A 22,599-nucleotide genomic window follows, 5' to 3' on the forward strand; every position below is an offset into this window, starting at 1 on the left:
TGATGAAATTTCAGTGAACAGTCGATGAATCAACTGAAGGGTCAGTTGTTTGTTAAGGACATAATTTTTAAATTCAGTTCATCTGCTGTAGATAGTTTGCTTGAATGATTTCACAGGTCAGTATTGAGTGGCTTAAACAAACAAAACAAAAAGAAAACATTCATCTGAAAAAGGTCAGGTACAAGGACTGGACTAAAAATGAAAAGACTTTTAGAAAGCCTGGAGAAATACTGCTCAAGACCACTTAAAAAATGACACAGTCTGGCTGCTTGGAAGCAAAATGTAAAGAAATAAGGAGTGGTTTAAGACAATCCACTCTAGATTATGTTTGTCTTTTGTGAATTTAATATATTTACTGTGCCGGCTATATCCCTCTCTGTGCAGAGGAACACTTTCTAAGGCGTTTTGTTTTGTGTTGAAAGGAACCATGTATAATCTTAGTACAAACACCGATGTCCTCACTGTAAAGCCATCCAAGGCTGTATCATAAAGCATTGGCCAGTGTTCATTCTTCCTTTGCTGTTCTTTCATCCATCGTTACATGCAGGTTTTTCAAACACATTCCACCTATTGCCATCTAACCAGTCAAACTGTTGTGTCTTGTCACGTAGAGTTGTTACTGCTAATGCTTCAAAGTAAAAGCCAACAATTTCACAAACTGCATCTGCTTTTATGGAAGTGTTAATGCCTTACAACAACAAAAAGACTTCCGAGCATTAGTTTAAGAATATATGGCATTATCTGCTGTGCAGAGTTCATTAACTGCTACATTTTCATTGCTTGTTTACAAAATGCCTTGTCAGATATCCTTATAAAAGAGTAACACCAGAGCTTTGGATTCCTGGAAATAATAGTAGTTAGTGCTACTAACTGTCCCCTCTAAGCTCTGATGTAACCATGAACATGTAGGAAGTCTGAAACCTGGCTTTTTTTGTTTGTTTGTTTATATCCTATTTTTCTCTTTTAATGAGGCTCTAATGACACAATTACCATACCGGGTGAAATTAAATGAGCTCATGTTTTCCAGAGTTATTGTCACCACATGCTTGGATTTTCCCCATCGATATTTAGCAAAGTAAATGCAGAACACAGCAAAACCAATATTATGGATGGCACACAGATAATATTCAAAATATATAGTTTTTAATTTAAGTCAGTCTGGAGATATAATTTTGTCACTTTTATGATGCTTTCTCAAATGTTTAGTTTATTACGTTTTATACAAGACATCCACGGTTCAAATCCAGGACACTCACTGCAATTTCATGTCAGAGTGCCATGCTAACAACATTTTGGATATAAAAATTTGGACATATTCATTAATGTCCCACACTGCATGCTGCAACTGCATCTTCATTTGAAATAAATAATATTTTATAACTTTGTGGATGCTGCTCAATTTATTTAAGCAATAACACATTTGAGCAGCTGCTCTGGTTTGTCCTTTTTCCCCTTCTTTACAGCAATAGTGCTCCCAGCTGTTCTGATGAATGTGTTTAAGGGGTAAGTAAAGCAAGTTAGGCCTCCTGTTTAAAGGGGGGGGGGGGAGAGATTGCATTACAGTGACTGTTTCTTCAGGCTAAACCTTTTACTTTTATTATGCCACCAGGCTTCATATATATATATGTATTTTTTTCCACAATATCTGTGGCTGTCAGACAATATAAGCACACTCAGGCTTTATGTAGGACACATAAAATATTTTCTGTCTACACATTATGAGTTTGTCCTGCTGTACCCCAACTCTGCCTCAAATATTCCAGACGGGTCAGGACACAATCCAAAGGGGTTACACTGTGTGTGTGTGTGTGTGTGTGTGTGTGTGTGTGTGTGTGTGTGTGTGTGTGTGTGTGTGTGTGTGTGTTTTGCATGAACAGGAATGTGTGATGTCATTCAGCCATAAACAGACAGGCCTGTTAATACCCAAACCACATAAAAACACACCCATGCAGTAGTTACTGTACAGCTTTATGAATATTAAATTACACAGATTGTTATGAGAAGTGGGACTTGTTTAAACAGTTGTGTCAGGGGGTATACTTTATTTACTTTTTAAATCTTATTTTACCAATGATGTTTAATAACGAGTAACACGTTACTTTAAGTAATTTCAAGTTCCAGCTTCTGCCTTCTTTTATTTCCATATGCAAATTGTCTTCATTTTTTTTCTACCCTCAACAGTGAACCCGTTATTGTCAGGATTGTAATTGCACCCTGTTGCCTGTTTAAATAAAGGCAACAATAACACACGTCCTTCCTTGGAAATGTGAAGTTATTAATAACGGTATAAAATGTAAAAATAAATTTTAAAAAATGTCCAGTTTAAGAACAATAAAACAATGAAAATAAAAGTTAGTATTTGTTAGGGAAGTGGAATGGTTTTTTTCCTTCTTCTTTTTCCTCGAAGAAGAACGGGAATTGAGTCAACTCGGTGATATTTTTAAAGATGACACATGATGTATGGAACAGTTAACAGAATGGATGCCTACGAGCTGAGCTATTTTAAAACCCGATATATGCTATCTGGTTACATAAATAACGCTGATTAATGGCTGGTGTGTGGGGGGAAAGCTCTTATCTTACTTGTCCTACTTGATTTGAGCGCTGTGCCTTTAAAGGAACAAACTGCTCCGTCGTTAAGTTCCAACTGTCGACCCGGCGGCCACGTACGGCTCGGTACCCCAGCGGTTGTCCGGCGGTTTGGGTTAACTTCTCTGTTTTTGACTGCTTTATAGTAGTTTTTCTTTCAGAGGTGCGAAAGACAAAGTTTTTGAATGAAGCTGTAAAGCAGCAGCAGCGAGAGGAGGAGGAGGAGAGGGCGGTTTGTGGGGTCGTCCGGGGGTATCGGATCTGGGATCGGCTCACATTTATAACCAGACGGACGGCGGCTTCTTTGGGGCAGAGCTGAGCTTCACGGGCGGACAGTTTCACCGAGGAGGACGTGGAGCTCGAACTGTTTAAAGGACGGGGAAAAGGTTGGAAATATCAGGCAGGAGGGGGAAAGTTTATTTTCTTCTCTCAAGACTGTGAGCTGTTGGACTACTGACTGTAAAGTTTGCGGATATTTGTGTTTAAGCTAGGCTAGATACAACTACTTGCAACTTTACTGAAGCAGAGCCGATACGCCTTTTTAAAAATGGATAAATACGAGGATTTAGGGCTCGAGGCGAGCAAGTTTATCGAGGACCTAAACATGTATGAAGCATCCAGAGATGGCTTGTTTCGAATGAGGAGGGATGCGGGAAATAACCCCGACTTTGAAGAGACGAGGAGAGTTTTTGCCTCTAAAATGACTAAAATACACATGCAGAAACACCAGGAGGAGATGGCCAGAAACAACGAGGCCATTAAAATGAACGGAGGTCACAACAGCATACATTACACCAAAGACAGACCGCCCATCAACAGTTACAGACAGCCGAGTGAAGCTGCTGCGAAGCCCCCACTACTATCTGGCCCTGTGCCGAGCACCGCTGCTGGGAGTCAGTACGCACAGTTTGACGGCCAGAGACACCACACGGGTATCCAGTCTGAACTTCCTACCGGCAGGGCTTACGAGTACGGAAACAATTACGACAGTAAGGAGCGCTTGGAGCCCCATTCATACCAGCATACCACCCCTTCCCCGCCTAGCTCTGGAAACCCTTCTCATGCGCGTCACCCAGTGAGCCAGCCGCCTGCTTGGGCCCCATCCAGAGACAGCCAGCCTGCCCCATCTTTGTCTGGGTCTGGGAGCAGCAGTGCATCCCAGCACCTATCCCAGGCACCTTCTACCTTCAACAGTCTCCCATCCCAGCAGAATCAGGCCATTTCTTCACCTGTCAATAGAAGTCCACCATCTCCTGCTGGGCCAGTTAAAGGGTGGGTCGGAGAGCCCTCTGGCTCAGCAAAACCAGACCTGGCGCCTATTCTGCCTCTGAGTGCCTTCACAGGAGGAGCTGAATTGCATGTGCAGCAGCCCTCCACCAAGCCTGCGTCCCATTACACGCCACCGCCAATTTCTAAACCATCTGCCAGCCATAATGGTCCCGTGGCAGCCTCCTCTGTCCTTTCTACAACTTCTGAAACGGCTCAGCCCAAAGCCCAGGTGACATCTTCTGCTGTAAACCCCAGCAGTGTCTCCAAAAGCATCATCCAAGGTCAAGGTCAGAGCCAAATGCCTGCCTGTGGACAGACCAACAGTGCTGAAGCTGAAGTCCCGGGCTCCTCTAAGCCTGTCCAGCTACCCTGTCAGTCCGTCCTGACACATCCACCTGAACAAAGTCCTTCAGCAGCTGAAATAAAATTAGAAGCCCTCACTAAGCGACTGGAAAAAGAGATGGATGCCCAGCCAAAGGCTGACTACTTTGGTAAGAATTCAGATTGCAAGTATTAACAAGGGGATTTCTGCCAGTTGGGCAACTGAACCACCAAACCACAGTCCAAAACATAAACCAACATGAGACATGTGAAACCCAGAGCAAAAGAACAACAAAGGGTACACATGCCAGTGAATGAGGCAAGTTGGTCACTTACTTCATTCATTGACACGTGTACCCTTTGTCAGCTTTAGTAATCCTTCTGTTGTGGGTTTCTGTTGCAGACGCGCATCTTGTGTGTTTCTTTTTTGGTGACAGGAATACATGCCAACACTTTTTTTGTCTGTGAAACTGCACGTCGACCGATGCCGTGGTGGTCCTTCCCCCTTTTCCGCTCTGGAATCCAGACGGAATAATTTTCTAATTTGTCATGTCTCATGTAATTGCTTAATTGCCTACCCACAACAAACCCTTTGGCAGTAAAAGAATGTCAGAGGCCAGAAAGAAGACTGTTAGCCTCTTATCTCATCTCAGGGAGGTAATTGATTACTATTGAGGCCCTTAACTCTGTACGTAGAGCTTTATCACTTTGGATCTGTGGGGCATTAAGTTTGTAATTGTATTGATGCTCCTCCCTCATCCAGTTTGTTTGATTGACACTAGAATGATGTCACTGACAGAGACCTGTGCCTGCACATTACTCCAAATTACTCTTTCTGTAAGCACGTTGTCAGGTTTGTGCATGCACCAAGCTCAAGCACATGGAAAACTACAATGTCTCCCATTCAGTTTGATATAAATTTGGGACGATTTGGCATAAAGTGTTTGACCTCGTTATATCGCAAGGAGCACTTAAAAGAAATTCCCAGATTTCCAGCTCCATCTTTGGAGAATTTTTATATAAATCTGTTAACATTTGAGTAATTACTGCTAACAATTTAACAAAAAGACAAACCAAGGAGTTTATGTGATTGCTTTGGTTTAAGTTGATCAATGTGACTGTAAATGTTAGAATTTGGGGTCATATGAAGAACAAACAAGCTGCTGCTCTCAACTTGTTGAGTTTGGAAAGAAACCCTGCATATTCTGGTTTTCATCTGTTGGTGCATGTAGCACTGAAGCTGCTCTCTCCAGACTGCAGGTGCTATCAGAAGATGAATACATGCTGGGGAGAGAAACAAAATACAAAAACAGATGCTTGTCTTTGAGATCAGCTGATAGGCTGTAATCACAGATGCAGATCCTCAGGTGTTCAAAGCCAAAGTCATCTTTGAAAATAGGATTCGAGAGAGAAACATGGTGGGAAGGAAGAGAGAGCAGGAGACCCCGACACACGCACATGGAGCCCACCCATGAATCCTCGCTGGAGGAATTTCCTGCTGGAATGTCACAGATGTAATTCACCTTCTTCTACCTCACCACCCCCTCCCAAACGTGCTTATATTGGTGTGTAAGGAAAGATCCTCTGGCATACGTCACAGTCACTGATGAGGTGCACAAATAGCCAACGCAATGTGGATGTGTGGGAGAGTACAGTGTGCAACAGGCCGGGGTTGAAGATTTCAAAATGATGCTATATATGCCTTTATTTTCTCACACACTGTCCTACATAGCCCACACAGTTCCTATATGGAGTTTCCCACCAGACCATGGCTCATCCTCTGAGTCATCACTTTATACCAGAGGTGGGGGTAAAAACTAGTGTAGGCTATTTTTTACATGCTTAAGTTTCTCCCGAAAAATCCTACTTTTGAGCTCTTTTACTGTTTTAATTTGTAAATCGTTTGTAGTAGTGCTTGAATATTAAGTTACTGATATATGCCTGCATGTATTGGGCTATGTTGTTTGCATACTGTGCTGATTGGTACAGAGCCCCTCTAATGACATGGTCCAAAAATAAATAAATTGTGGCCACGAAATACTATTTTGTGGGCACGAAATGGGTATAACGTGCGCACGAAATGCTAATTTGTAGCCACGAAACACTTGACCGATAACCGTGATCCTTCCCAGGCCCTTGCAGTTGGTTGACAATAAAATCTATCCCGGCATCCAGGTCGCATTTACGTCTGTAAAGCAACTGGGCTCTCAATATCCTGTTTAAATGTCTCTCCGTAATAATGGTTCCTTGCATTGCAGGCTTTTCAAAATGCATCTGTAGCTCATTCCCAGCCTAAAATAAAACTCATTCATACTGTCTCTGTCCATGGTGTATAGGTTTAGCCTAATCTTATGCTACGCAGCTGTCCAGGAATTGTATCAATATGATGTGCGCACGTTATCTATTTCGTTGCCACAAATGCGTAATTTGTTGCCACGTTATACCCAATTCGTGCCCACAAATTAGCATTTCGTGCGCATGCTATACCTATTTCGTGCCCTCGAAATAGGTATAGCATTTGCACGAAATACTTATTTGTGGGCACGAAATACTTATTTGTGGCCACGAAATACTATTTCGAGGGCACAAAGTAGTATTTTGTGGCCACAATTTATTTATTTTTTGGACCATGTCATCAGAGGGGCTCCGTAGATTGGCATTAACTGCAGTTGGAGGTTCTGGGAAAATGAGTTCATTGCCAATGGCTGCACCAAGGGAACACTGAGGAATGTCTGAAGGAAGAGAGTGAGGAATTTAAAAAAATGAGGTCTTGAGATACAAAGAGGAGGGGCGGGGGTGTCCCAGACGAGTTTAGGGGTGCCTGTGGTGCAGCTTGAATGGATGAGCAGACAGTCTGAGAAATTTAGGGACAGGTTTGTGGATGCAGCTTTGTCCTTGGCTGCAAGAACTTGAGAGGAAGTTAGATTTATGGAGTTCTTTCAAGAAAGAAGAAGCGACATCCCAGTTCTGCCTGGCCTCTTCCTCTAACTTTCACATACACATGCATCCTGTGGAGAGTTTTTAGTGTTGCGTTAAGATGGAGGATTAATTTATCCCATCTGGCTGTTGAGTGGAAAGCTTCATCTTAACTCTTCCCAGGGATTCTTGGCTTCTGCTCTGGCAGGCCTTTTGGAGGCTAATTTATTTATTTTATTTTTGATCAAGTATGTGACCGGGATGTCCTCCCAAGCTCACATCTGCATGGTTTTGTCTGTGTGCGTGCACGTGTATGTATATGTGCTACAGTAACTGGCAGAAGTTTGTATGCTGTGTCACTTGTCACTTCTGGGTGTGATGTGTGTGTGAGCAGATTAGAAAGTATTGCATTCATGCGTGTGTCTTTTATACAGTTCATGTGGTGGATGTGTTCATCTAAGTTAATGTAGGTGTAGGTGACTCATGTTAAAGTGATTGAAGCACAAACTGCAACAGTGAGTAACAGGTTTTTTTTAAGTTTTAAAACAGGAAAAATAAAGTGACACTACACTTTTAGCCTGTTTTCCCTTGTAGTACATACAAATCAAACGTAAACCCCCCCCCCCCCTGAAAAAACAGTTCTGTTGTATTTGTACCCTTTCTTCTGTTCTTCTTGTTTTTGTGTTTTGTTTTGTTTTTTTCTGTGTGTGCGGGGTTTTTTTGTTTTAAGAAGACTTGAGATTTGATCTTGACTTATTCAAATAGGGTATTTTAGTCTTCGTATGACTGCTTTATCATGTTTTCATGTAAACAAAAAGCTTACATAAGAGCAACATTCTTTGGCTTTCTAAAAATATCCCTCTGTCATCTCTAAATCTTCTTTCCAGCCAGTGGGGCCCCTGATGATGTGCAATCTGTGGTGGCATCAGGAGAGGTTTAGCTGAATTATAAATATATATATGTATCTATAGCCCAACTGTATTACTGGAAGTCTGTTTTGAGAATCATTTGACGAGGGCTATTAAATGTAACAGCATGTTTGTGGAGGACACAGTCATATGATGAGTGTTGGATACAATGGAAACAGAAGTTTCTTTGTCAGTGTTGGAGAAGCTGAGCTGTGTTAGGTTGGGCTGGGCTGGGCTGTAACACACTCTTCTGCTGAGCTCCATTTCTTAGTCTCTGGGGAGATTTACTATAAAAACACACACAAATAACCTCATGCCTGCCTTTACTTAACTTCCCCCTCACTAAAAGAGAAACTCGAGGTCTCACTTTCATCCTCCATTGGTGTCATCGCCCGTTCTGTTTTAACAATTAGGTAGTCATATCTCACTGTAGGTAGGTGATTGATTTAGCAGCCCATCAGGCAGCAGCGATGGCGGTCCATATGTCAGTTTGCCTTATCATACCAGTTTTCAGTTTCAGTTTTCAGTTTTGTTTGTCATATGCAAGTTAGCACGGGGTCAACATTGCAATGAAATGTGTTTGACGAGCAGCAGTCACTCAGCAGCATGATACAGTAGGAGAAAATATAATAAAATAAAAAAATAGAAAAATAGTAAGGAGCAAAATATTAGAGAGACATGGTAAAAGAGAAAAGATGACTAATTATATATGTATCTATAAATATAAATATATGTACACTAGTGATTAAATAAGAAAATCTTGAAAAGAAATATGACGGGAGGGCAGATGGGATGTTGCACAGGAATGAGCAGCAGAAAATTACAGTATTGCACTTTTAAATATAAATATCAATGACAATAAAGTGAAGTGACCAGTGCAGATTAAACAGAGTACTTGTGAAGCTGCAGGGTAGCAGGGTACCACGTCCTACTGTTTCTGCTCAGAGGAGGGTTCTATGGAAATTCTCTCAATCCTCATGCAGCTCTCGGTATAAATAGTTGCATATTGATCACACGGTAACCTTGTGTTGCTCAGGAGCTGTCCAGAGTCAAGGAAGAAGTTATGTAATGTTCCTGGCATGCCATCATGTGAAAGGCTTGTTGAAAGGACAGAAATAGTAATCTTCACCCAACGAGAGAGAGAGAGAGAGAGAGAAAAAAAATAACACTGACGTGGACGTGAGTGTGTATGAATATTAGCTACACTCCCATGTCTTGATATCGGGACACATTAACTGTGTATGTTGTAAAAGTAGGACTGCCCTGATTCTTATCAGCTCTTTTATTAATAGATTTCTAAGTCTTCAAGCCAAGTCAAATAAGCAAATACTGATGTGTTTCCCCTTTCAGTCTAAACTTCCTGAAGTTTTCTCTTCCCTCTCTCCAGAAACTGATGAAATAACCTTTTGTTTTTATATTTGAAATTAATATCTTGTGCTGTAGTAACATGAATTTACCTGAACCGTGACAGCCATGTTGGTTAAATGTGTGTCTTCTTGTCTGTGTTCTGTTCCAGGGCTGTGTGTGAAGTGTAATAAGGCAGTGCATGGAGCCAATCAAGCCTGCCAGGCTATGGGCAGCCTCTACCATGACAACTGCTTCACTTGCAGCGCCTGTAGTAAGTACACACAAACTCCCGTGTGCCGCATACTCTCACTTTTGCTCCCATTTAAACACTTTTCTCCACACATAAAGCTGCTGTCACCTCCTAACTAACAGGCTGCCAAAGAAGCTCTACTCTTGAATCAAAGTGGTACCTTCTTCTTCGCTCATTCACTGCCCCCAAGCAAAAACATGCAATTATTTAGGGATTACTGTCCTCTGCTGCTAGTGTTTGGTTTCTGGGTGTGCCAGTCACTCGTTCAGCCCAGACAAAGGCATACTAAAAGTCTTTTTGCCTGCCTAATTCATCTGTCTTTCAACAAGCTAGCTTTTCGAATAATACTTAGTGTCTCTCTGAGTGTTTTTAAGGAGTTCAACTCTTAAACCCACATCCACACTTGGGAGGAATGTGTGCTTTGTGGCACATGGACGGAAACAAGAGTGGCTTGTTTCACACTGGGCCGGTTGGCTACAGGGTTTATTTGTTCAAAGATGCTTTGGCATCGACTTCAAAGACCAAATCTCTCATTTGTTTGTGTGTTTCTTTAAATATTGCTTACCAGGGGGGAGATTCAGTTTTTCAACTTTGAGTTTATATGAAAAGTGTGGGAATGGCCGCACGTATAGATCCTGTGGACTAATGTTTAAAGGGTTTAGTTTACTTTGTCGCTTTCGACCTATTACTTATGGTTTGTGGTTGACCTGTAGCTAGATGTTAATTTCCTTCCCCCACTAAAGCATGACCTCACTCATGGCTTCAACTATTAAAATCTCTGTCCCAATTATCAGATCATGGGTATGCAGGGTATTTGTGGCACTCTGGATATCTCTGCCAAGGCTCATTATTCTGCACCACCTCTGACCTTTCTGGTTATACACTCAAATGTGTAATTAACACCTCTATTTCCCTTTACCCTCCGTCATGTTTGTTTGTGAGGAAAATGGTGTAGCTGAATTATAATAAGAGATGCATAATGTTGCTGGGTTTAGCAGTATCTTGTAGTCCTGATTTCAGACATGGATCTCATTCATTTTTATGTTCCTTCACACATGTATGTAACAGTATGGATTTAAAGGAGCTGCCCTTGCCAGAGAATGAGCTTCTCCCTACAGGAATTATGGTAATGCCAAAAATGCATCAGAAACGAACGCACGTTGCAAATTAGAAACAGTGCATGAGATAAGATTTTATCTGTACCTGTTAATGTGTTAAAATATAACAAATCATGTTTTTAAGGAACTGAGCATTTCAAAGTAAGTAAGATAGATGGGCACAGTCCTAATATAGCTGTACCTAGTAACATTTATACTAGTAAGAAGTGACAACGGCGCTCATTCAGGCATGAAGACGATTAACGGAAAGGACTGCATGTCTCTAAGGGTTTACATGGTGGCTCAGAGTGTAGCTGATTCCTGAAGTGGTGGGAGAAAGTTTACACAGCACATACCTCTCATGGCTTGTTACAAGCGAGGGCATTACGGTTGTGTTTGCTCCGAGCGGCCCCAGGGGAAAGCATCTCATCTGGGGAGGAATGCAGGCATGGGGGCCCTCTGTAGCCCCAGCTCCAGGAGGACAGTAGGCGCTGTTGTGTTAGCTGGGAGTACAGTGTGAGACAGGGAGACCATTTACCACGCAATACAGAGCCAGCACACAGGAACATAACGAAAGATACACATGCATATGTAATACTTGCTGCATAATAGAGTCAGCTACTCAGTACTCGTGTATTAAGCATTGCCCCTTTTTTTTTTTTCTCCTGTCTCCAAAATGTGTGTGTCAGCATAACTGCTGCATGTGTTGAGTTGCATAAGATTTTATGACCATGAACCTCCTTCCACACACACACACTCACACACACACCCCAGGTGACTGTGAAAGGCAGGCGGACATTCCTGGTGGCCAAGAGAGCTCAGGCTGCACGTCTGAGATTCAGCACTTCGCTGCAGGGGTCTTCCTTCTAGTTTAATCATTTACTGTTTACAGACATTTAAAGGTAAAAACACAGTTTCAGTTAGAGAGAAAAAGCCCAAGTTTTACTTCTCAGATGGTCTGTGGAACTGTTTAAAAAAAAAAAAAGTGTAATTCAGAAGAAAAAAAATTAAAAACAGCTTCTTAAATTTATATGCTTGGAGACACTCAGGAAAACTTGCATCTGTAGAGTTAATCTTGATGGAAATAAAAAGGAAATTGTGGTTGTTGTGGTTTGGTTTTTACATTTATTTTACTATGATAGCCTAGAACTGCAGCAGTGAAGCAAAGAACAGTGATAAACAGATTCTGCTTTCTCGATATCAGCCCATAATACAAGTCAGTCTGCAGGCTCTGGAGGATACAAGCCAGGATCTTATTGGTCCTTCAGTCTGCTGGTATGTTAACATCTGGAGGCTACATTTTCAGGGTCTTGATCAAACAACCGAAGTTCAAAGAAGTCTTAAAAATACTCATTTTCTTTGTAAATTAAAAGTACATCAGTGATTTCATAGAACAGGAAATGATTTTAAGGTGAGACCAATCTCTGACATGTCACAGTTGAGGACTTGATTTGTTGAGGCTTGATTGGGAAGTCACGGCAGGGTCATTATGAGTTGCTCATTTTCTGAATGGGATCACATGAGGGAATTCATAGATTTGCTTAATTAGAACCCGGCCCTGTGTTTTGGCTCTGTCCCTCAGGTGTTTAACATTTTTATGAAAGCGCCGTAGACGTCGTTTCTTGTGCTTTTCAAACCGTCACTGCTGACTCCTGACTTTAATTAAGCTCTTATCTTTGTGCAAAGCCTTCCCTCTGTGACTCACTAAAAAAAAGAAGAATGTGAAGAAGAGGAATGGTCCATAATTCACTTTCATCCCCTTCATCCTTCCCTGTTTCCTTTAGGGACACAGTTCCAGGACTATCAGTAATTACTCACGGCCAGTTCCCCACCTTGGTCTGATCAGACTGACTTTGCTCTTCTTTAGGTAGTCTAGGCGACACTTTGGTAACGCATGGTCATTTTTACTCAGTTAAAATGGGATCATGAAATTGTAAATACCTGAAGAAGTTAATGTGCTACCCAGTGAAAAATAGAAATCATGAGGTTTCATGGTTTAGATCTAATTTAACTTTTTATTCCAGCTCATTGCTTCCAAACAGTCCAGTTATGACTTTAAATCGTCAAACAATTAGCTGAAAGATGAAGCAATGAGAAATCATTTGCAGAGAAAAAAGCCCCAGTACTTATTCTATCATGAAAAGGCTTTTTGTTTTTGTTAATTGGTATAGGTTAGGATGTGGATCTGTCTCCTGGAACAAGTAGACTGGTTACACGAAAAAAAGTAAACAGATTGTGGGATGGAGCCTGAGAGATAAAGAAGTCTGCGGTTCACTAAGGTTAACCCCTCCCTCTCCTCTGCTGTCCCCTCCCTCATCTCCCCACTTCCAAAATCCGAGGAATGTTCTTTCTTCCTGTGGGACCTGGGCAGGCGTAGCTATGTGAAGCACACAAGGGCTTGGTACGCGTGTTTTGACAAAAAGTAAGCATACCCAGCATGTGGAAGGAGATTAGATAGGAACAAAGAAGAGCAGTGCATTATTGGAGGATTTGGCCTATGGTGTCCATGAAATTCAACAGGGCACTCTTTAATCAGTTTACCTGTCCAATAATTAGATTTAATGAGCCCTTTATCTGCACGTGTTAGATCCAGATGTGTTCCTTGCCTGATTGTAGCCTGCTCTGTGCCACAGTAGTGTTATATTAAGACACCGAGACACTTTATTTGATTAATCTGCTCGGAATTCAGCAGGACGTAATGAATACTGCAAGACGGCCCATTACCTTTTGAATAGCTGTAATTAATCTCTACATTCTTAATGCCTTAGTCGTGGTGTAACTATTTTCTGAGATGAAGCTCGTGGCTCATGTAAGACTTTCCAGTATGACAGTTCAACTTTCTGTCGTTATCTTTTCAAGTCTGTTCTAAACTGCCTAATGTTCATATTTCAGTAAGAGGGAATAAGACGTTTTTGTTCGTCACAGCTGTGGACAACTTTGAAGAGGGAAATGATGCTAATAGACTGTTCTCTCTGTTTCTGCAGGTCGACGACTGAGAGGGAAAGCTTTCTACTATGTTGGAGGGAAGGTTTTCTGTGAAGAAGACTTCCTGGTGAGCAGTCGATAAAGAGTCAATATTTCGTTTTCTTAAACTGGATTATATGGTCTGATAACCATCACTGGGATTTAAAAATGCAAAAAAAAAAAAAGCATTAGATTTAGTTTAGATGCCAGTCAGTATCCTTCTGTCATGGCTCATTTCTAAAATCAGATAACTTTGTGATTTGCCTAAAATACCAGAAATCACAGGTTCCCACCATTTGTGCGCAAGATCGCCAGTTCAAGACCAGAAAGAGACAAATGTCCCAAGGAGCGTTGCATCAGGAAGGGCGTCCGGCATAGGAATGTCTGCCAAATCCCAAATCAAATATCCCTCCACTGTGGCGACCCCTTGTAAATAAGGGAGCTGCTCAAAGAAGTTTTTGTTGTTGTTGTTGTTGTTTTTTGTGTGTGTGTGTGTGTGTGTGTGGGGGTGGGGGGGGGGGGGGGGGTGTACATTGTTCCTTAATCCAACCCATGATCATTGAAAACTGCTTCATTCCACTTGAATGCAAATGGCAATCAGAGACATGACCTTCTGATGTGAATAACTTCCTTAAAGTGAGACTGGAAAGAGGTCTGTTACTGGAGAAACAGCTTTTCTGCTGCTGATTGGTTGGAGGGCAGTCAGGCCAATTGGACCATCAGAGTATTCCCACATGTACTTTGCAAAAAATGGAAAGAACATTCCCTGTGCATAATCACGGATGCATTCAACTCAATTAAAAGCCTACGTTAGAATTTGTCTTGAATTTTTTGTCTGTGTTTTACAGCTGGTGTTCGTGTTGCGTTCATGTGAAAAGTGTTTTACGAACTCATTCTTGCTCTCTCAGCAGCCCTGTGTCTGTTTACCCCGCGAGCCCTCTCTGTGTAAAACCTCCTGTAATTGCCCTTCCACCAAAAGCTCGTAGCTTCTCAATTAAAATCAACATTTATACTGAATTAAATTTGCTCCGGCGTTGCTCTCTGCATGAAGTGGTGATATATGCATATGTATTCTGCCAGGCCTGTACTTGTGCACTGTTCTCACTGATATTTTCCTACATAATATTTTTTAAATACTTAAATATACTCAAAACAAACTACACTGTACTGACTTTGTGACTAAATCGGAAAAAATGTCACTGAAGTAAATGTTACTGCAACAAACTGTAGAGATGGTTTTAGTTCAGCCGCCCAGATGGCCTGGGATTTAGCTTAGGGTAGACACTGTGGAGCTGTTGAGGGGTCCTATTGTGAGAAAATCCGTTAATGAACAATATTTGTGTTTTCTCTGTTGTAGTATTCTGGTTTCCAGCAGTCTGCAGACAAATGCAACGCCTGCGGACACTTGATCATGGACATGGTAACTGTTGGGTTCCTCTCGTCAGCTGAATGGGCTTCTGTGTGATTTTTGTGTGTCAGAGTCTGGTGATCTCGGCACTAAACGTGGTTACTTCATCCTAAATGAACATTCAGTGCACACATCTGGATGATGACTCAAAGAGCGTTGGCTCTGTGTCTTTGTCTGTCTCCTCAAACACAGACACACAGGCTTGTGGTTTAAAAACACCCCGATATGATGTCATCACAAGTCAGGAAGCAAAGTATTTCTGTTGACACGAGTCGGCATATGTTAACCATTCAGTAGGCTGAGTAAAGGAGATTTCTTAGTTTTTCTTGCTGTAAATAAAATGCGTTAATCTTTGTGATTTGTTTGGTAGGTAAGCTTGCTTCTTGTATTTTGCCGAGTTACTTGTCTTAGTCTATTCTGGGCTGTGATGATGACTCAGTTAACCCACCAAAATGTTCTTTTTTTTCCCTTTTTTTTTATGGTGACCATTCAAAATACCAAGAAACATGAAGCGTTTTACTCATTCCTCTCCATAGATCCTGCAGGCCCTCGGGAAGTCGTACCACCCAGGCTGTTTCCGCTGTGTCATCTGTAACGAGAGCCTTGATGGAGTGCCCTTCACTGTGGACACCGAAAATAGGATCTACTGTGTCAAAGACTACCACAGGTGAGCGTCGCTTGTTACACAGTAATGAAAGGAGCACCTGGATTTGTCTGAGGGGGATTTAGTTTAAAGTGACGCTGGGAAAACACGTCCAGGTTTCATGTTCCAGTTGAACTCACTAGCACAGCCCTTTAACTTTCCTCTGCTATGGCGGGATCAGGTTGAGAAGGCCTGCATGGGTTGACTAAGTTTCCCTCTGCCACATGTGGCAGACACATGAGAAGTTTATTCTGGCAGGGGGCAAGAGAGAGAGGGGGAGGGAGGAAAGAAAATATCACTGTTCAGTTAGAGGTGTGAATAGTGGCACAGAGCCATGGCTCTTCCCATTATGGGACATAATCTGCAATACAAGTAGAGGTCTGAAAGGTTTTGTGTGTGCATGCATGTGTGGGAACTGTTAACCGCTTTGACAAACTGCAATCACATTTGAATGTGCAGCACCTGTAAAGGCTCGCTCTCCACAGCGGCTCTGCAGTTCCAGCTGTTCTTTTTTTGTTTGTTTTGTTTTTTTCCTGCTGGGACAGCATGTACAGCAGAACCAAGCACGTGGCCGATCTCTGCCTGGCAGCCCCCAAATGTTCTCTACGCTGATTAAATCAGACAAGCCTTATTGTGTATACAGCTATGTGACTTTTGGCCACAGTCATGCCCATCCACACTGAGAGACCCTTTGTTATTTCCTCAGACTTCCAGGTGCCTGCCACGTGTGTGGAAATAATGAATCCAGTTTGCGCTTAAATTTTCTACTCGTTCTTGGATTTGGGGAATCACGTGTGTGAAGTGAAGCCAGCACATCTGCAGACCTGGCATTTTCTTAGCTGAATCAGGAGGTGGGGGGGGGTGTAACGTCTGGTAAAGGGACACTGCATATGAACTGTGATCTTTAAAGTCTGGATAGAGTTCATTTTAATTCAGCTCATTTAGTTACTACATTTACCTTAGTCGTTACAGTTTTTTTTTTTTCAGTGAAGTTTTTAAAAGTTTCTCTTTCCGTCTTACTTTCCCAGGGTCCTTGCACCTAAATGTGCTGCCTGTAACCAGCCAATCCTGCCCTCAGAGGTAAGCTGTCGCCACCTTGTTTTCTATGCTGTTTTACTTGGGTAACATCAGCACTGTGCATTTGAACATTTTGAGCTTTTCTCAAAAGAAAACACCAAAAAATACTTTGTCCTGGGTTTAAAAAAAAAAAAGGGTGGTGAACATTTAGTTCCACAAACGGCCACTTGAAAAACGCTCAACCACACAGTAGAATCAAACGTGTTTACAGCCTGTGACACACAAACTGTTTTGCTCTTTCTGTAAACTTAAACCAACGACTGTCACGTGCAGCAGGACGTTTTTAAATCACTCCTCCCGTTAACAAATTGTTTACTAAGTTTGCTAATGTTAGCTGATAAATTATCAATCCTCTCTTTTGTGCATATTTGTTCATTTGTAAATCAAAAAAGTGAAATAAAAAAATGATGTCCTGTTGGCTACTCATCCCTTTATATATGCAGGCGTTAATTAAAATTACCATACCAAACTGGCACAACACAAATCATGTTTTTATACCCACATAAGATATATTTTAGTTATACAAAGGGTGGGAAATTCTTTGGTTACATCAGTTAAAAATAAGTGAAAGACAACCATACAGTATAATAAGCAGCTTAAATCAATCAAATAAAATATGACACAAAAAACGCCCGTCTCTATGAGGTAAAAACTAATCTGGGTAGAAAAAAATCCAAGTAAATTTTATATTAAAAATGTAATTCATAATATGGTATGAGAGACTTGTATGCCTGGAAGTGCACAGACAGTAAAGAGAATAAATAAAATGCGATAAAGGCCACTAGCCAGAGTAAACTGGGCACCGTTCATAGTAAACACCTTCATCTCTACACCATACGGACGCAGCTTTGTTGGTTAAAAGCAGCGCTGACGTTTGAACTCCTCTATGGCAGCTTCAAATACCTTACTTCTCTGGTGACTGGAGAATATCTGAAATATTTATTTAAACTTCAGATCCACTCAGTGGTTAATGTAGGCAAGCTGGGCTGTGTTATAGCACATAGGTGCTGAGAAAATTACTCGGTATCCAGATAAGTATATGTAATTTGGAGCTGAAATGTGAACCTGTGTACAGGATATGATCATAAAGCGCCGGATTTTTATCTTCACTGTAGAGAATGATTAGCTCAGGTTCACAGGAGGGCAAAGACTGTGAGAAGAACCATAAAGCAGAGGAGTAGAGCATGATCAGCTATTTTTACACATGGACTGTCATTCAGTAAGAACGTGATTGATTATAAATCCTTAAGACCCAAACACAGAGCTCAAGTTTCAAGCTGGTCAAAACAATGTGAGGGCTCATCTCTGAGTTATCGTTTGATGGGAGGGAGAAATAAATTGAGTACATTCACAACATAGAATGAAACTGCTGTGATACTGGAGCAACCAGTGGCAGTCATGTCTCAACACTCGCCAAGATGATTGCCAAGCACTTGAGCTCCAAAGTTGTGATGCAGAGGAGTTACAGATCATTCAGCTCGTGGCTTGCATTGACGTCCCCGGGCTTCTTATCGATCTTTTGAAGCTTTTGTCAAACTGAGAAGTTGAACAGAAGGAGAGAGTGGAGCATTTTCTAGTGATATTACCTTCAGTGGTTTGTTTGTTTTGTTTTTCCAGGGGTCTGATGAAACCATTCGAGTAGTATCCATGGACAAAGACTATCATGTTGAATGTTATCACTGTGAGGTAAGTAAAAACACCTCGAAATGTAAAATGTGTGTGTTTTTTAGTGGCTCTTAGCCAGTCGCTTTCTGAATAGCTCATTAAATGAAATTATAATGAGTAGATCCCCGATCTTAATTACAGTCTTGGTAATTATGCTGTGCTGAGCAGAGCAGGTATGCAACACCTCATCATCACCATCTGATCATTTTCTCAAGTACCTGTTGTTTGTTCTTTTGCATGATTGACAGCTTCTTTTTTTTCATAATCACTGAGCTGTGAGAAGTGCCTCTGTGTAACTACTGGATGGTTTCTTCTCAGCTTTTATTTTTAAGTCTTTCAGGTTGTTCAAAAGCACAAAATTTAGTGTTAGAAACATTTCTTTCAAGAAATCTTGCAGCACAAAAGAAAACCCATGCTGACCAGAGCCATTATTGCTGTCAAATCTTCCAAGATCAATACAGAGCAACAATCACACCCTTTGTCGACTGTTCTATGTGCTGAAGCTCACTCAGTAGACATGTCTCAGCCATGTTCCCGCTTCATGCTGTGCAGGACTGTAAGATGGAACTGAACGATGAGGAAGGTCACCGCTGTTACCCGCTGAACGGACACCTTCTCTGCCACTCCTGCCACCTGAAGCACATCCAGCCTGGCCGCTCCTCTTCAGTCGCTGCCGCCTCCTACTAACAGCGCTCCAGGTGGTGGGAGACACCTGATGGATCGGAGAAGGAACTGCAAAATATGGACTTCGGGAATTTATTTGCAATTCTTGTTGTAAAGGATTGAGACGTCCTGAAATATAGTTTGATATGTATATTGACAGGAATGTCAATGAAGTGTCCTTTATGCAGAATCCAATAATGAAGTACTGCAATGCACCAAAACACTACTTTAAATGAAGCATTGCATGCAGACTTTCCAGAAGTGTTGTCATATTATAACTTTTCTTTGTGTAAATATGAAATGCCTTGGTTGTGTAAATATCCTAGACTGTGTGCCTTCAACTTCGCCTCCAAACTTCTGCTGTTAATTTCAACATTTAGTTACATCATATAATAACTTAGACACATCTGTGTCACACGAGAATTAAACAATACTTAATTCCAGGGGTATAAGAGACGGGCATCATGGCACTGAAAGAATCCTGAATTGGAATCTCTGGAATGATTTGGCAAAACCAAAGATTGGAGTGGAAGTATAACTCTGAGGGGGAAATGTGTGTTTGTTTGTGTTTTTAACCCTTATTTTGGGATAAATCCTGCTAACATTTCAATCAATGTTTTTTTTTTGTTTTTTTTAAATGTCCCAGTGACCACTGAAATTAAAGCTAATTTACAGGATCCTTCAAAATAATTTCCCAAATGTGTTTTATCAAGTGAGAGACTTGGTTATACTGTTAGTCTGTTCTAAGCACATGGAGAAATAGAAGTGAGTTTTCTATGCACCTATGAGAATGCTGGTATTAGAACTGTAGATCATTGCATATTTTTTTTTATAAATATTTATATATACTGTCGGCCTATAATCATTTGTCTGTTTTATTTTTTGGGCAATTCCCCTTTAAATAGTTATTTCCCTTCCAGAACATTTTCGGTTTGATGCTTTTTGCCATCCATATTTTATTCATATACTAACTTAATACTTGCTTGCTTGACAGTTGCAGTCCTTATTTTGTAACCAACTGTGTTCTGTTTGATTGTTGTAAAGAAAATATTTAATTAATAAAATACAACAAGCCAAATTTGCTTTAGACTATTAAATTGCTATTTCAGACCCCTTAACAAGCGTCTCCTGTTGCTTTTTCACCGTTGTAATTTATTATTTATTACTGATTAATTATATTAAGCTGACTAACAGGCTAACAATGTAACTTCTTGAACATTGGCTGATATCCATTCAGCATAGATGCTGATGCTAAAGAACAACAGGTATCTGATTGTGTTGCCTGTGCTTCAGCCAGACCACGTTTGTTTACAGAGCCTGCACCACTGTATCCAGAGGACAAGTGGGGCTACGACTGTATGCTGAGGCTGACTAAAAGTGCAGTGAGTACTGGCAACTGCACTCTGTTGTCTAGTCTTTTTTCTCCAATCCCAAAGCAGACAACAGTGGGACCATTTATGCCAAGACAAGGCAACTATACATGTTTTAAGTTTTCAACGGATGAGGTAAAGTACGAATTGGGAGAAATTGACCCAAGCTGGTGTGCTGTCACACTCACGGGAAGAACCACCAACAATGTAAGTGACCCAAACACTGATTGGAACATGGGCTAGAAGTGGGTTGTATTATTACTGTGGACACCGCTCTCTTTTGGTTCGGGTTCCTCTGGGAAGTGAGGGGACATGTGCTATGGTACGGCTGGGAGCTCCACTCACGCTGATCGGAAACCAGGTAAAAGCCCTACCACAACACACGCACTTTAGCTGCCAGACATAAGAGACACATTTTGGCAAAGAGAGGGACCCAGGGTGCACATGCGTATGACCCCAGATTGAATTCACCCACCTGGATTGACCAGGGGAGTTCCAAATGAGTATAAACTAGCAGACCAAGTAGCTTCAGGATTTGAAAGTATATTCATCTGGATAACTCCAAACAAGAATGTTGATCGCATAAATTATGTCCACTATAACTTGCTGAGACTCTCTAACCTAACCAGAGACGGCATGGAGGGGTTTGCGGAACATTTGGGTCTGACCTCGCTGATGGGAGTGCAAAATCGAATGGCCCTTGACATGTTGTTGGCGGAGAAAGGGGGCGTATGTGCCATGTTCGGAGACATGTGTTGTACCTTTACCGGCGCGATGTCCGGACGATCTATTGTGTAAGTGACTTGGAGCTACGGAAGGTTAAAACTGCATACATGCCTACAAAACACATATAATACATACAATCTAGAAACAGGCCTGAGCAAAGGCCTGAATGCATTCAGCAACCTGTTGCATTTGAGTTTGCTCAGTAACAGGTGACAGAAGATGTGTCAGAGAGGAGGACAAGTCCACGGTGGCCTTCAGGGGCTGAAGTCATCGCCATATTTGGAAAAGATGCTAGAAAGAGGAACTTCTGTGTCTGCCTTTAGCTCTAAAAATTTATCATTGTCTGTAAACGATGCATATAATGTTCTCAAGATGCAAATAATGTTCTTATAACGCGTGAAGGGGCGGTAACCCTGACATTATAAAAAGCCATTGTCTGTGTATTTTGGGCGAAGAAGTCCGCTGATGTGATGCTGTGTGCTTCTTCCCACGCATGTGTTCTTAATAAACTCTTCATCTGATTGCACTCTACTGGGGCCCCCATTGGTTTGTTTTTGTGCCACATATTCAAATTCGGGACAATGTCCTCCTTAGTATTAGTCCTGAGGAGCACGGCAGCAACTGCCATGTTCTTTTCTGCAATGATAGTCTACAGGGGTCCCCAACTCCACTTCTCGAGAGCTTCTGTCCTGCAGCTTTTAGAAGCATCCCTACTCCAACACAGGTGAAATAAATGGTTGAATTACTTCTTCAGCATGCCAACAAGTTTGGCAAAGGTCTGGTAACAAGCCATTCATTTAATTCAGGTCTTGTGGAACAAGGATGCATCTAAAAGCTGCAGGACAGTAGGTTTCGAGAACTGGAGTTGGAATCCATAGTCTACACACATTCTCTTTAGGCGCAGGTAGACTGGCTGGCTAAAAAAAAAAAACGCAACAAGGAAAAACTCGATCCTATGATCTTCTGATTTGTTTAGGCACCGTTCACTAGCTCTGAAAATAAGCACGACGGCGTCACCTGCTGGCATAGAGAGCAACTAGGCCGAGTTTTTTCTCATTAAGTTGTAACTACTACTATTTATTCATTTAACAATTATTGTTCTTTTTAATGTTATACTTATAAAAAGAACGAATAAACCTAGACTGCAAATACTTACACTGTTGTGAAGTAGGAAGTGCTCGAAAGGAGACTGTCGTGGGCCAGTGGCGCAATGGATAACGCGTCTGACTACGGATCAGAAGATTCTAGGTTCGACTCCTGGCTGGCTCGATCTTTTCCACTCTCCTCATATGTACATTTAAGGAAGCTCCCTTGTTTTACTTTCACTTCCGTAGAGCGAATTACGTCTCCATCTCCACGAGATCCTAGGTATTGTGATGGTTCTGA

At 41.5% G+C, this 22,599-nt stretch overlaps 1 protein-coding gene and 1 non-coding gene across 2 annotated transcripts; both read left to right on the top strand.

Annotated features, from left to right (window-relative positions):
• Positions 1 to 2,549: 2,549 nt before the first annotated feature.
• On the top strand, positions 2,550 to 20,238 carry limd1a (LIM domains containing 1a). The gene is made up of 8 exons (XM_006795892.3): positions 2,550 to 4,349; positions 9,520 to 9,621; positions 13,682 to 13,749; positions 15,019 to 15,081; positions 15,606 to 15,736; positions 16,741 to 16,792; positions 18,407 to 18,475; positions 19,007 to 20,238. The coding sequence occupies exons 1-8, from the start codon at positions 3,137 to 3,139 to the stop codon at positions 19,139 to 19,141; spliced, it is 1,833 nt and encodes a 610-aa protein (XP_006795955.1). The 5' UTR covers positions 2,550 to 3,136; the 3' UTR covers positions 19,142 to 20,238.
• Positions 20,239 to 22,409: 2,171 nt separating this feature from the next.
• Positions 22,410 to 22,482, top strand: trnar-acg (transfer RNA arginine (anticodon ACG)). Its single transcript has one exon. It is a non-coding gene; the product is annotated as a tRNA-Arg (tRNA).
• Positions 22,483 to 22,599: the final 117 nt, after the last annotated feature.

This window comes from Neolamprologus brichardi, chromosome 11 (assembly GCF_056152115.1).
Source record: "Neolamprologus brichardi isolate AB-2024 chromosome 11, ASM5615211v1, whole genome shotgun sequence".
Classification (NCBI taxonomy): Eukaryota; Metazoa; Chordata; class Actinopteri; order Cichliformes; family Cichlidae; genus Neolamprologus; species Neolamprologus brichardi.

Coding starts and splice junctions, on each gene's coding strand:
- limd1a (XM_006795892.3), top strand. CDS start 3,137: ATGGATAAATACGAGGATTTAGGGCTCGAGGCGAGCAAGTTTATCGAG. Junction 15,082..15,605: donor GACACTTGATCATGGACATG/GTAACTGTTGGG, acceptor TCCTCTCCATAG/ATCCTGCAGGCCCTCGGGAA. Junction 18,476..19,006: donor TTGAATGTTATCACTGTGAG/GTAAGTAAAAAC, acceptor CATGCTGTGCAG/GACTGTAAGATGGAACTGAA.